Source organism: Dermatophagoides farinae, chromosome 2, assembly GCF_024713945.1.
Source record: "Dermatophagoides farinae isolate YC_2012a chromosome 2, ASM2471394v1, whole genome shotgun sequence".
Classification (NCBI taxonomy): domain Eukaryota; kingdom Metazoa; phylum Arthropoda; class Arachnida; order Sarcoptiformes; family Pyroglyphidae; genus Dermatophagoides; species Dermatophagoides farinae.
Window position 1 is genome coordinate 6,636,666 of NC_134678.1, and position 14,568 is coordinate 6,651,233.

At 29.1% G+C, this 14,568-nt stretch overlaps 3 protein-coding genes across 3 annotated transcripts; 2 read left to right on the plus strand and 1 right to left on the minus strand.

Moving 5' to 3' along the window:
• The first annotated feature begins 309 nt into the window (after positions 1-309).
• On the plus strand, positions 310-1,420 carry eIF1 (eukaryotic translation initiation factor eIF1). Its single transcript, XM_047059626.2, has 3 exons — positions 310-885; positions 975-1,132; positions 1,217-1,420. Exons 1-3 carry the CDS (start codon positions 837-839, stop codon positions 1,361-1,363), a joined length of 354 nt encoding a protein of 117 aa, XP_046915582.1. The 5' UTR covers positions 310-836; the 3' UTR covers positions 1,364-1,420.
• A 593-nt stretch (positions 1,421-2,013) lies between these two features.
• Positions 2,014-3,441, minus strand: LOC124496110 (leucine-rich repeat-containing protein 57). The gene is made up of 2 exons (XM_047059583.2): positions 3,291-3,441; positions 2,014-3,178 (listed from the first exon to the last, which is right to left on the minus strand). The coding sequence occupies exon 2, from the start codon at positions 2,910-2,912 to the stop codon at positions 2,199-2,201; it is 714 nt and encodes a 237-aa protein (XP_046915539.2). The 5' UTR covers positions 2,913-3,178; positions 3,291-3,441; the 3' UTR covers positions 2,014-2,198.
• On the plus strand, positions 3,442-4,823 carry LOC124496078 (exosome complex component RRP43-like). The gene is made up of 5 exons (XM_047059549.2): positions 3,442-3,599; positions 3,663-3,699; positions 3,768-3,905; positions 3,970-4,382; positions 4,451-4,823. The coding sequence occupies exons 1-5, from the start codon at positions 3,583-3,585 to the stop codon at positions 4,713-4,715; spliced, it is 870 nt and encodes a 289-aa protein (XP_046915505.2). The 5' UTR covers positions 3,442-3,582; the 3' UTR covers positions 4,716-4,823.
• Positions 4,824-14,568: the final 9,745 nt, after the last annotated feature.

Below are 14,568 nucleotides of genomic sequence, written 5' to 3' on the forward strand. Positions count from 1 at the left end.
ATTTTTACCTTAACAATGATTAACGTGTATTGTATTTGTTTGTTTGTTTGTTTGGTTTGATGAAAAGAAAAAAGCCTTTCTTTTTTTCAAATGACATCATCAATTTGATGATCATGCATGACATCAAAAGATCATCATCTCATATATTATGAATCATCAATGAAAATACATACATAGTTTTCATCGTAGATGGCGTTGTTTTAAAGGAAACTGTTTCAACTTGTTGTTGTCCGTCCTTATGATGAATGAGAGAGAGAGAGCGTGCGTCACTAAGTTTATTATTATTATCCTTTATAATGCTGTCAGTGTTTCGTGGCAAATGGCGTCGTTAATGTTTCTGATCAGCTTCCTCCTGTTTCACTCCGCCTTTTCAATTTTTTTTTATCATATTTTTTTCAATGAATTTATGCTACTACTACTACAACGGCTGCTAGTTTTTTGTTTGATGGTGTGGTAGTAGTAGTGGCAAAGATTAATGTTAAATTTCCAGTTTGTAATCGGAAAATTTTTTTTTTTCCTACGTCGTTAGTTCGAAATTCGAAGTAAATTTTGTGCTGTTGTTCCCCCCTCTTTTCTCTTTGTATCGTATTGCACACTCACACCATAAAAAAAACGATCTTTGGCTCACTTTATATAAAAAATTTAACATACCAGCAATTGTTAAGTCTTGTATTATTAGTAGAATTTTTTAATTCGCATTTAATCAAATTTCGTTTGTGTAATTTGTTTGAAATCTCAATCAAAAAAGAAAGAAAAATTCATCGGTTATAACCTTAAATAAAAACGTTTGAAAATTTTTATAATTTTTACAAATTCGTTAAATTAAATTGAACTGTATGTCTACTACAACTAACATTCAAAATCCTCTTAACCTCCGAAATTTCGGTATGTATTTTTTTTATATCTTAATTTTGACCATGATATAGTTTTGTACTAATCATTTATATTTCTTTTTTTTTATTCAATTTGATTAGATCCATTCGCTGATGCGTTTAGAGGTGATGATACTGGTACTCAAGACGGTCTAATCCATATACGGATTCAACAACGAAGTGGCCGTAAAACATTGACTACCGTACAAGGTATTGCTGACAATTTCGATAAAAAGAAAATTGTTAAAGCATGTAAAAAGGTATCTGTGAATGTTGTGTGTGTGTGTGTATATTTGAATATTGTTTCCATTTTTCTAAACTCGTTTTTAATAATTTTTAAATAGGAATTTGCCTGTAATGGCACTGTTGTGGATCATCCAGAATATGGTGAAGTGATCCAATTACAAGGCGATCAACGAAACAATATTGTCGAGTTTTTGACTAAAATTGGCATTGCTAAATCCGAACAATTGAAAGTTCATGGTTTTTAATTGAAAAAAAACAATCAAGATTATCCAGAAAAAAATTGCATCCAACCTATTGTCTGATTGAGTGAAAAAAAATTGTATCGTTAATAAAATAAATTTTCATTTTCCTAAACTAAACAAAAAAACAAAACATAAAATAATTCATGTTTAACATCACAAAGAAAGACGGCAACAAAATACCATTGTTTGCCTCAGTGTCTCCTCCTCTACACATAAATGTTGTATACATACCTACCTACCTTAATTATAATTAATTAATTGCCAAACATTACATTTTTACCATCATACACACACACGTATAGGAAACAATTATAAATTAAAAAATAATTGAATTGAAATACTAACATTACATTAACCATCATCATAAACAGAGCATACACCCGCCACCATCTACCATCCAAAAAAAAAGCCAAAATGATGATGATAATGCCTTTCCATTATAGATCATATGTCAACGACAACCAACAACACATTGGCATGCATCAAATAAGAATTGTTGATGAAAAAATTTCCTGATTATCATCATTCATTGATAATAATAATAATAATTTGTAATTTGTTTTTTTTTACAAAGAATAATTTGGCTTTTGTTTTTTTTTCATGCATACACACACCCACACACAACACACATATGGCTATAAAAATATCGATATTGAATAAAATCAAATTTAATGCCAATTTTCAAAAAAAAAAAAAAAAATTTTTCTTTCTGTGTTTGTCAATTTTAACAATAACAAGTTGAATTTTTTTTTCTTAGTGCAATTAGTTAAATTAATTAATTAATTAATAATTGATTGATTGATGATGATATTATTAGAGAGGATGGATGAATCTAAATTTAGATTTTCTTCTTAGTAGCCGTATATCGTTCCATATATTGATCATATGATGGATGATCCTGTAATTGTTTCATATCGAATAGATTACCATCCACTGCTAATAATGATATCTGTGATTCAGTCAATAATGAACGTGTTATTTCGTCTAATCGTAAACAATTTTCTTCTAAACGTAACACTTTTAAACGTGGACAACGTGCTAAATCATCCGATATTTTTGATAATTGATTTTGATTTAAATTTATTTCATGTGCTTGTAGTTCGCCAACATCGTCCGGTATTTCGGTGATTTTATTTTTAGATAAATCAATAAAATCCAGTTGTCTTATCGTTCGCAATTGGATGGGAAATTTTTGCAACCGATTATTGGACAAGTTTATGCTCCTCAATGACCTCAAATCACCCAGTTTTGTTGGTAATGTATGCAATTGATTGCCAGCCAACGACAATGTTTCCAGTTTAGCCAATCGACATATCTCTTCAGGTAATTGGGTCAACAGGTTTTCATTTAATATCAATGTCCGTAGATTGGTAAAATTAGCAATGGTTATTGGAATAGTTTTCAAATGATTTGTAGACAAATCGATCGTTCGTAATGTTGTCACACGGAATACGTCCGGAGGAATTTCATTCAATTTTGCCTTGGTCAATTGAAATACTCCGGTACGTTGGCTGTTTTCTAGATGTGATTTCACACTTTGTTTGTTGCCCATGTTTTCTATAGTTTTTATTATATTTTCAACAGTTCAATGGAATTTATTTCAATTTTTTAATGATGATCATTTGAAAATTTTCGTTTGACATTTATCACACATCAAGTTTGTTGACTCGCGAATGTTTTGAACACAATGGGGTCGAATTTCGATCCCGTGGGCAAAGTATGGTGATGATGATGATGTAATATTTTTCTGTGGAAAAAAACAGCTTTAAACAATAACGTCAACAATAATCAGAAAATTAAATGTTGACTTTTTCTTGTCTATTTTTATTCGCGTTCAAATGATTCGTGATTTTTTTTTTGTAATGTAAAATAAAAAATAACAAATTCGTTAGCGAAAAAATAATCATCAATATTTGTTATGGATATTTACAGGTTATTTAATTGTTGATAATCATATATGATGGATATGATGGATCATCAATTTTCTTGAATAGATGAAAATCTTTCACTCATGACCTAATCATCATCATCATCATCATGATTAGATAATCGAATGTTGTTTATTTTTGAGTTCTACAAACAAATGGACACCTAATGTAATGACATCTAGGATTCAATTTATGAAACAATAAATGAATACATATACAAAATTCAATCCACGTGTTTTCGGATTCTTCATGGATATATTTATTCAAGAATTTAATCGTTTGCAATAAATAAAAATGGCCGAATTATTCAAGTTTGTTATGATGTTATAAATTATGAATTTATAAATTAATCACATCATTTCTTTTTTCTTTAGAGTTTTACAACCATTACAGTTTATGCAAACAATTCTTGTAAGTTATTTTCTGATTCATTTTCTTTATTTTTCTTTTACATTCTTTTTTGAATTTTGATGATATAGAATTCTGGTACAAGACATGATGGTAGAAAATTTGATGAATCTCGTCATGTATTGGTCAGTTGTGATTGTGTTACCAGTGCCAATGGTTCAGCATTGATAAAATTCGGTACATCTTCAGTGATGTGTGGCATTTCAACGGTTCGTTTTTTTTGTCCCAGTTAATTTATTTTTGCTATTCATTCATTGATTATTCAAACAATAGTCTTTGGTGAAACCAAATACCGATAAACCTGATGAAGGCATCATTGAAATAGACGTTCGATTCTCTAACACCTGTACGAATGAATTGGATAATCCTGATCGTACAACAATTAGTGGTTATGTTCGTGAATGTGTTAAAAAGATTTTATCACATGCAAAATGTATTAATCTTGCACAATTATGTCTTATTCCTCGTAAATATTGTTGGAAGATAATGTTGGAGATTATCTGCTTAAATATGGATGGATCGATTGTTGATCTATCATTATTGGCTACATTAGTTGCTTTGAAGAAATGTAAACTACGTAAATATGAAATCGAAACTGAATTCGGCCTGATAACACCAACAAATGAATATGAAAAGATTGAAATTCGAACATGTCCAATGCTTTGTACATTCGTCATAATTGACAAGTAATATAATTCAATTCTAATCATTATAAATCAAACTCATTTTTTTAATTCTTTTCAATTCACCACAGACATTTACTAATTGATCCAACAATGAATGAAGAAGAATTATCCGATTCTACAATACGAATGGCTATCGATCCGGATTCATCTATCGATAGTGATTGTCTTTATTTGCTTGAAGCCACTGGATCTTGTACAATGGATCAAAATCTACTTAAAAATATCCACAACAAAGCAATGAAAAGAGCTAAATTTTTACGTTCAATCATGACAAAATATACAGAACAACCAGATGATGAAGAATCCTGTCAATTTGAACCAATGCTGTCATGATAATTTCGTGACTTTCTTCGGTCTTAAACATTGTAAAAAAACAACATTTCATTTTGTTTCTAATAATAATGATAAAAATGAGAATATTTTGTTTTTGTTATTCTAAAAGAGAGTAATCTCTAATTTGATAAATTAATTATGTATAATTGATTGATTGATAAAATCAGCATTCACTTAATTGATCACGTTTCGGTTGTTTTCATTAGTCATGTACGACGATAATGATTTGATTTTTCCATTTTTCTTTTTTTTTTTTGTTGTTGTTGTTTTGTTGCATGTCGGCTGACATGCAAATTTCACACCTGTATGATTTGTGCCCATCCATCCATTTATTCATTCATCATTGTATAATGATTGACAATTGTGTGTGTGTGTGTGTCGGGAAAAAACCAAATTGAATCATCAACATTGGCAATCGATGCTTGTTGATGATGTAAACAAATAGTAAGAAAACAAAACAAAAAACTGGTCGCGGCCCCTAAATGATCATGTAACTGGAAAGTGTATACACAGAGAGAAAAATAAAAGAATATTTCTTCCATCCCAATTCAATTCATCATCTTCATCTTCATCATTGAGATTTCATCTCATCTCATCATCAATTGTTTAATTTCATTCATTCATTCATTCATTCGGTAAATGAAGATGTACTCAAGTGTCTTTGTCTATTGCAAAGATCTCGAGAGAAAAAAAAAGACGAACCAGTAAAATTGTGTATGCAAAAACACACACACACACACACACACATACATGTCCATTGATTTTTGAAAAAAAAATTCATTTTCCAAAGATTTCATCATTTTTGATCTGTTTTTTGGTCTTTATTGTCATCGCCCTATTCGTTTTGGTTGGTTAGTTGGTTGATTTTGTTTTCGGTTTTTTTTGTTGTTTTGTTTGATTTGATTGGCGTCGATACTTATTTCATCATTTCATTCTATTCATTCATTTACATTATTTTTATTCGATTCAATCAAGATTCTTCCGGTCTAATTTTCTTATTTGCTGCTTCTTATTCATAATGATTTGGCGCGTAACCGTCTTCTTCTTCTTCACCAGCATACTTGTTTGCCGCTAACTTGATATAAAAACGAATTGGCATTTTTTTTTCCTTTCGATAAAATATACACGCGTGCATCTGTTGCTCGATCGATTAATACAACGACAACGACTACGATTCTAACCATTGAAATATTTTTAATTTAATCCATCGATCGGTCCATTTATAATAAAAAATAAATTTCGTTTGTTTTTTTGTTGTTAAAAATTGATTTTTACATTTTTTCCCTCTTTGCATTACAACTCAAATGTGTGTGTGTTTTATTTTTGTGGGTGGGTGGTAGTTTCATTGCAATCTTTTTACACTATCCGATATACAATCCTTTATTGGTGGTGTTGGATTTGGGAGAAAAATAAAATTCCAATCTATGTGTATATGTGTGTTTAAATGGTGAATTCATTTATTCGTTATTGTCTTCGTCATCATCATCATTATTATCATCATCTCTGTTGTCAAATAAATCAAATCAAATTCAATCAAGGTCATAAATGGATGCATGTTTGGTTCATCATCATCATCATATATTGTCTGTTTTATATTTATATATCTTGTGTGTATGTGTATGTGTTTATATATGATGATTTGAAACGAAAATGAAAAAACACACCATAATGTTATCAGCAATTTTTTTTCTGAAAATCTTTTTCTTTTTAAAAATTGCAATTTGGAATTTAAATCGATAATATAAGAAAAACGACAAGAAACAAAAAGTGTTTTATATCCATCGCACATACGCTTAAACATTATCATCATCATCATCATCCATAATAATTTTTTACCATTCATATTAGTCATCATGTGCCATGCTGGCATTCAAAATTTGAAAAATGAATGCATAAATGAATGTTTTTTTTTTTTTGAAACAAAATTTCAAAACATTTAATTTATTGTTGTTGGTGTTGTTGTTGTTGTCCCTATTCGTTTCAACAACAACAACAACAACAGAAAACTTAATTCCACATTATTTATAATTGAATTCAAAAGAAAAAAAGAACTTTTTTTCCATTTTTCACAATCATCAATGATGTTGATGATAATAAGCATCATTGTTCTTCTTCTTCTTCTTATTTTTTTTTAATGTTCATCATTTCTCTACTTTGGTGATATATACATGATAATTTGTATGTCCATTCCAGTGTAAAAGAAAAAAAAATTTTTTAACAAAGTTATGTCTGTGTTTGTGTGTGTATGGCTCAAAGATTAATTTCATCTTTAAAATTTTGAATAAATTAAATTGTTGAACGAAAATCTTGAAAAAATTCGCTTCACTTCATTTTCATTGGTTACCACCATCACCATCACCTTTGCCATTTTTTTTTAATCTGTTTGCTGTTTTGTTGAAATGATTACACCATGATTACACCATGAAATGAACGAATCATCGTCATGATTATCATCAATGAAATGAAATGGTGAGAAAATTTAATGGTTATCTTTTAATAATAATATAATAAATTTTAAAAGTAACAAAAAAAAATCAAACAAGAAAAAATATGGTGAATGAATGTTGTTGTCATACGTTGTGTATGGTTGTTCCAAATGTTTGAGATCTTGTTCCTGAATCATCATCATCATCATCATCATATACATTAGGAATGGTGAAAAAAAAATCACGGAAGTGTTAATTGACCGTATAATTTTACATCATTTTTATCATATCATCGCCATCATCATTATAATCAGATTGATCATCTCATTCAAACTTTTTTTTTTGCTGCCATAACGTTTGTTTGTCTGTCTGTAGTTTCAATGAATTATCGTTTCATATGAAAATCGATATCAATCTTAATGTCTAATTGTTTCACCGGTTCAACCACCATCAATTGATTAGCGGCTTTTTTTGCTTTTGATTCAAACCATTTTTTTGGTTTCTGTATCAATGATTGAAATTTTCGTTGTAATAATATTCGTTTCGGTGTCGGTTCTTTTCGTCTACATAGACACATTCTGTCTTTGTTTTGTTTTGCCACCCAACTTTTTTTTCTTTAAATACTGATTTTTTCATATAAATTCTTATATTTTCGATTGTTGTTGTGTGGTGGTGGTCATCATCATCATCATCATCAAAGAATCTGAACAATAATCATCATTCTCAATCATCATTGCCGTGTTCAAGAAAGCCAAAAAAAAAAAATCCAATTCAAATCTAATGACTTTGTACTTTATATATTTGCGATTCAATTGGTAATTTGATTTTCGGTTTCAAATTGAATTTTCTGCAGAAAAAAAAATTTCAAATTCAATCAAAATTCAATTCGATTTTTTTTTAATGGGAGAAACAGAAATAGAATGGAAAAAAAAACTGTTCATCTATATTGAAAAAACCAGAAAAAAAAATTTAGAAATAATAATTCAAAATGAATATATCATACAATTTCGGCGTTATTTTCTTGCAATTCGTCATCATCATGGCCAATTATTTACATTTGCATTTGCATTGTTTCGTGGCCAAATGAAATCAATGAACAAAAAAAAAAAATTTCAATTCCAGTTTGCGTGCAAAATAGGTGTAGGTGTACCGTAGATGAAAAACATATGTGTGTATTTTTTGTTTGTCTGTTTGTTTATTTGTTTGTTTGTTTGTGTCATCATCATCTTCGTTGTCGTTGTCGTCGTTTTGTTTTGGTAAAATTCTCTCTTTGAAAAAAATACAAAAACTGATTCACTAATTCATTATTTTTATTTTGTTTGATAACAACCAGGTACAACTTGAAACAACAATCAATCAATTTATTATTTGTTATTATTTGGATATGTATATGAAAAAAAAAGATAAAAGTTTTTTCCACATTTGTAAACCTGGTAGTGGGAAAAAAAATTTTTTTTTTTCATTTCCATCTGGTTGTTGTTGTCGTTGTGTGTGTGTGTGATATGAATTACATTATATAACGCACAGATATAATAACATATAATTATGGCCCAAATACATGGATGTATATGGGAATTGTATGGCTACTGAGAATGGTAAATTTTCCATTTCAATTCGATTGAAATTGATGAATATTGATTATCATCATCATCATCATCATCACCGCCATTGGTTGAAGGTTTTTTTTTCTTCTATTGATGAGAAATTTGTTTATCAAAGGATAGAAAAAAATATGTGTTTGAATTAACATTTGAAATGAAAATTTTTTTTTTGTTTTGTTTAACATTTTGCCAACAAACATTTCTCTCTATCTCCGTGTGTGTGTGTGTGTGTGTGTTTTATGTTTTTTTTCAAATGTCACAATTTCCGTTCAAATGTTAATGTTGTTGAAATTCAATTCAATTATACCATCTGTAAATTTGAAAATTAATTGGCCTTATGAGAGCGAGAGAGACAAAAAAAAGTTTGAATGTAATGTAATGTGTGTGTATGATTTGTTCATTTTGTCATGATGTTCAGTGATTCGTGAATCATCAGTAAATCCATATTATTCTTGTTATTGTCATCATCATCATCATCATCATGAACAATGGAATTTGGAAAACAAAATGAAATTCTGTTTCCTGTGTCCTATTTTGTTCATGTGCGTGGGTGTTTGTATGCATGGATATTATATATATGGACATTTATTTTCCTGAATTTTTTTTTCATTTTTTTTCTGTTCCCTTTGTTGAATAGATATATATTCTGGTAGTGAAACATTTTTGTTTTTCTGTTTCAGGAACATTTGATTTATTTATTTTTTATTTTTGTTCTATATTTAGCGATTCATTTTGAAAAAGAATTTTTTTCCCCATTTGCCATTGAAAAGTTGATTGTGCATGTATGTGTGTGTTTGATATGATGCTCCTACACACACACACACACACACACACACACACACACACACACACACACACACACATATAAACAGAATTATTGATAGTTTCCTTTCTCATTTTTTTTTTGTTTGTTTTTTTTTGGCTTCAGTTTTGTTGTTGTTGTTGATGATGATGATGATGATGAGCCATAGGGAAATAAAAAAAAACTTTTTTTTCCAATGAAAATCTTGAATTCCAGAATTTTTTTTTCATTCAAAATCAAACGATACTTTATCATCATTACCAACAATAATCATATCAAGTGTAGTAGGGTGGTATATAAAAAAAAAAAAACCAAACCACCCACACTTGGACAGACAAAAAAAGAATTGGCTTCAAGCTAAATTATTCTTTCTAGTTATTTTTTTTCCCCCCATTTGTCTATGGCCATATTCAATGAAATTTCCAATTTTATTTGTACATGCGTGAAAATGTAGAGAAAAATCGAGAAAATCTAATGTGATCTATATATATCTATTTTTGATTGGAGTTCTTTTGCACCATGATTTTTTTTATTACCAATAACCATCATCAAATTCTTGTATCTAAAAATCATTCAATCAATTGATAATGTATTTATGTAAAAAATGTTTTTGTTCTAAAAATAGATTCAATAGAAAGAATCCCAAAAAAAAAACAAAATAATAATAACATCTATCTAATTATTTCATCATCAACAACAATAATAATAACAATTCTCTGTATTCTGTTTAATTCGGGCCATCAATGCATTGAAACGTATAATAAGAAGATTAACAAATGTATATAAAATACACAGACACGCACACACAGAGAAAGAGAGAGATTAATGAGAAAAAGTGTTTATTCGCTTCATTCACCATTGAATACTGGCCAATGGTCATTCATGTGGTTATCATCATTATTCATTCATTCATTCATTTATTTACAGATTCTTCTTTTTGTCATGTCTTCCTGTCTGTATATTCTTGGTTATTCTGGTTGATATATTTATTTTTATTTAATAAAAATGTATAAACATTTACAAATGTTTCTAAAAATAGATGATTATCATCATCTTATCATCTAAAAAAAAAAATACCAAAAAAGTACAAATTTTTGTTTTTCTATCATTGAATGTTCCATAATAATAATTCCAAAATAAAAAAAAACAAAAACACAGTGTTCAGGGAAAAAAACATCTGGTAATTTCATCAAATACACTAAACACATACATTAGGTGGTTGTGGTGGTAATGATGATGGTGGTGATGGGTGGGTGGTTGGGTGATTGGATGGTTAGCAACAACAACAACAACAACAAAAAATGACTGATCGAATTAAACGAATGATGATGATGATGAACTAATGTGTGTGTGTGTGTGTGTAGGTTGAATCCGAACATTAAGCTAATACACACGCACACACACACACACATCCTGTAGATTGAAATTCCAAGATGAAAATCGAATGAAAAAAATTTGTATAATGAATGATGAACATGAAATAATAAAAAAAAGTACATTTGAAATTCGTTTATTCTCAAAGAAAGGAAATGAAAATTGAAATGAATTTATTGTCAATAAATTCAGCACATAAACAACAAGAACAACAAGAAGAAGATTAACAATGACATATTGAATCTTTAAACTGTTGCTAATCATTGTGGATGACCAAACGAACATACACACACACACACACACACACACACACACACACACACACACACACACACACACACACAAATAGTGCCTGAACAAAAAAAGTTATTGGGCCATTTTTTGTTTTCTTTCTGTGGTAATTTTATTTACCAAAATGAAAAAAAAAACGAAAAAAGAATTCAATGTCGATATTTACGTCATCATCATGGTTTTTTCTGTATTTTTTTTTTCTTTTTTGGATCAATTTTGGTTTCATTTCTGCTAAAAAAAAATAAAAAATGCCGTCACGCACACACACACACATTACCATCGTTATAATAATGGATATTTTTGGGATGATTATTCCATGTGTTTTATTTTCCAATGAAATATCGTTACATCATTGTATTTTTTTTTTTTTTGCCAATATAAATACAAAACACAAACATTCGATTCGATATATGGTTTCGATTTTTCACGAGAAAAACAACAACAACAACAACGAAAAAATTTATGGTTTTTATCCCAATGTTTAAATCTGGAATGTGATATTCATGTGTGTGCATGTGTTTTTTTTCAAACCGTAGAATAACCGTTGCAATCATCAAACAAATCATGGAGATGATGATGATGATGATGAACGATTGCATAGAACGGAAACCGGATTATATATATGTGTGTTGTTTACTCAATATATTCATGATAAAAAAAAAAATTTGGTTATTATATAAATGAAGAAAAATTATATTTTTCATATAATAATAATAGGCACCGGGTTATATAATAATAATAATGAAAAAAAATGTGAATAACGTGAGTATTAAGATATGGCTTATATACGTATTTAATATGAATGAATGAATATTATTCTGGCAGTTTGTGTGTGTGTGTGTGTATGTGTGGGTGGATGTTTTATTTTTATTTTTTTTATTTTATCACCACCACCAGAATAATGAATGATGATGTTGTTGATGATGATGATGAAATTCTTTAATGTCATTGAAACATTTTGTTTTCATTTTCATGTTCACCCATGTTAATGTCGAAATATCAAGGTAAAATCCAAAAAAAAGAAAAATTAAAATATTGAAAATGGCAAACCTTTCCAACAATAAAGAATCAGGTCATTTTTTTTCGATCGATTTATTTATTTGTTTGTCTATTTTATTGATTGTTTCCACTTTTTCAAATCTGATCAGATTGACATTTCATTCATTTCATTCACTTAATTTCATCCCCCTTTTTTTAGGTTGATTTGAATTGATTCGATTTGTTTGCATTGATTGATCATTTTCACAATGTTGACAATTGATAGTAATGACAAACAAAAGGAGCAATTTATATTCAATTTTATTCAGAATAAGAAAAAAACTCTTCAACCCTTTTTTTGGGGGGGCTGCTTTTTCATTGTCGGCTTTTTTTATTTTGATTGTTACTTTTTTTCTAATACTTATTTCACCATTAACTGTTTGTTTGAAAAGTTTTTTTTTTGTTTCACTTAGTAAACTGGCAAAACTAGAACGACAACAACGTTTCCGAAAATCCCCATCATCATCATCATGGTTTTCATTCAAATGTTGCTCTCTTTTTTTCTACAGAAAAAAAACGGACCACCTCATCATCCTCATCATCATCGTTATGATAGCTGTATAGATCAAACCTGTAAAAAAAATCTAAACACAAAAACTTGACTAAATTGACGCCCGCTAGCTACAAAAGATTTTTCTGTTTCTTACCAAAAAAAAAAAAATGGTTTTCCAGTGGCATTTAGAAAAAAAAGACATGTGTGTGGTTGGTTGGTTGGTTGGTCGAGTGGACCAATCGGTTGGAATGTATGGAATGAGATAAAATATGCAAAAAAAAAATAAGAATAAGGAAGGAACATCAGATGAGATGATCAACTTTTCGGGATATATCATTATCCGAATGGCATCAAATATTGATTGCATCTTCATTCTTAATTTAAAATTTTTTTTTAAATTTCACATAAATGAGAGAGAGAGAGAGAGAGAGAGAGAGAGACAAAGTTGAGAAAAGAAATTTTGTTCTACAAAATGAATCTACTTGAATTTAAAAAAAAAAAACTTGATTCCATCGATCATTGATTGCAACGGAACGAGAAACAACAAGCCAAAAACAATGATAATATTTTGGCCACATCCACACACACACACACACACACACACTAAATAAATGCAGTGAATACAAAATAAAAAAGAGAGCAAAATTGGATACAAGAGAGAGGGAGAGAGAAGAGAAAAGATAACTGCAACTAGGGAAAAAAACTGGACATGAATGGATTTTTTTTCCGTTATATGAATTTTTTTTTCTCTCTCTCTCTCTCTTTCTGTTCTCTTCAGATATCTTTGTCTTCGGTATGTGATCATTTTCGATGTTCATGTTTGGTGTTCGTTGTCGTGGTGGTGGTTGTGGTGGTGGTGGTGGTGGTAATGGTAACGTGGTTCAATGCAATGTGGTGGTTACTATTTTACTGTAAATTTAAAGAAGAAGAAAAAAAAAGTTGTCCAGATAGAAAAAAAAAGTTTGATGTTACCTGTAACTACAACGACCACGACAACGATGATGATGATGATTATGACAAGCAAAATTCACCTGCGTAGTCATATATTTGTATGTGTGTATTTGGTTTTTCTTTTTCGTGTGTATTAACAGAAAAAGAAAAACTGATCGAAAAGAAGAAGAAAAAATTTTTTCTTCTTCTTCATCATCATCATCATTGCTGACAATATTTAAAAAAAAATTGTTGTGGTTGTTGTTATTTGGAATGCAACGACAAATATTTCAGTTTTTCTTTTCTTTTCTTTTCTTGTTTTTTTTTTTTGGCTCATCTTTGTCTCTTTCTTGCTCTTTTTAAATCATTCGTTCATTCATTCATTCATCCGTTTATAGTGTGATAATATCCGGGTAATTATTATTATCATCAGTATCACGTAAAACACCATTTCATCACTTACCCATCATCATTATTATTTATGTGTCGATTGTTGTTGTTGTTGTTGTTTTTCTTTATAAATTGGGGGTGGAATGAAAAGAGAAAAATGATATTTATGGCGCCCATTTTCCACGTTGTTTAAAAATTATCATTGAGAATTTTTCCAATGAATTTGATAATGGTAATGATTATTATGATGATGATGTTGTTCTATTCAAATGATTATTTTTTTTCCATTGAAATATGAATATGGGTGTGTTTGTTTGTTTGTGTTTCTGTTTATGACAACAAATGATTCATCAATGTGATGTGATGATGATGATGATGATGATTATCATGAAAAAACAAAATGATATCAAATTTTGTTGTTGTCGATGTTGTTGATTATTACGAAAATTTTCATCATTTTCTACAGCTACATTTGCTATTATCATATCAAGTGATTATCAATTAAACC

Excerpts from the sequence above, each read along its gene's own strand:
- eIF1 (XM_047059626.2), top strand. The coding sequence starts at position 837 with ATGTCTACTACAACTAACATTCAAAATCCTCTTAACCTCCGAAATTTC. Across the intron at positions 886-974 it reads TCTTAACCTCCGAAATTTCG|ATCCATTCGCTGATGCGTTT; the intron begins GTATGTATTTTT and ends CAATTTGATTAG. Across the intron at positions 1,133-1,216 it reads TTGTTAAAGCATGTAAAAAG|GAATTTGCCTGTAATGGCAC; the intron begins GTATCTGTGAAT and ends ATTTTTAAATAG.
- LOC124496110 (XM_047059583.2), bottom strand. The coding sequence starts at position 2,912 with ATGGGCAACAAACAAAGTGTGAAATCACATCTAGAAAACAGCCAACGT.
- LOC124496078 (XM_047059549.2), top strand. Across the intron at positions 3,700-3,767 it reads AGTTTATGCAAACAATTCTT|AATTCTGGTACAAGACATGA; the intron begins GTAAGTTATTTT and ends TTGATGATATAG. Across the intron at positions 3,906-3,969 it reads TGATGTGTGGCATTTCAACG|TCTTTGGTGAAACCAAATAC; the intron begins GTTCGTTTTTTT and ends TTCAAACAATAG.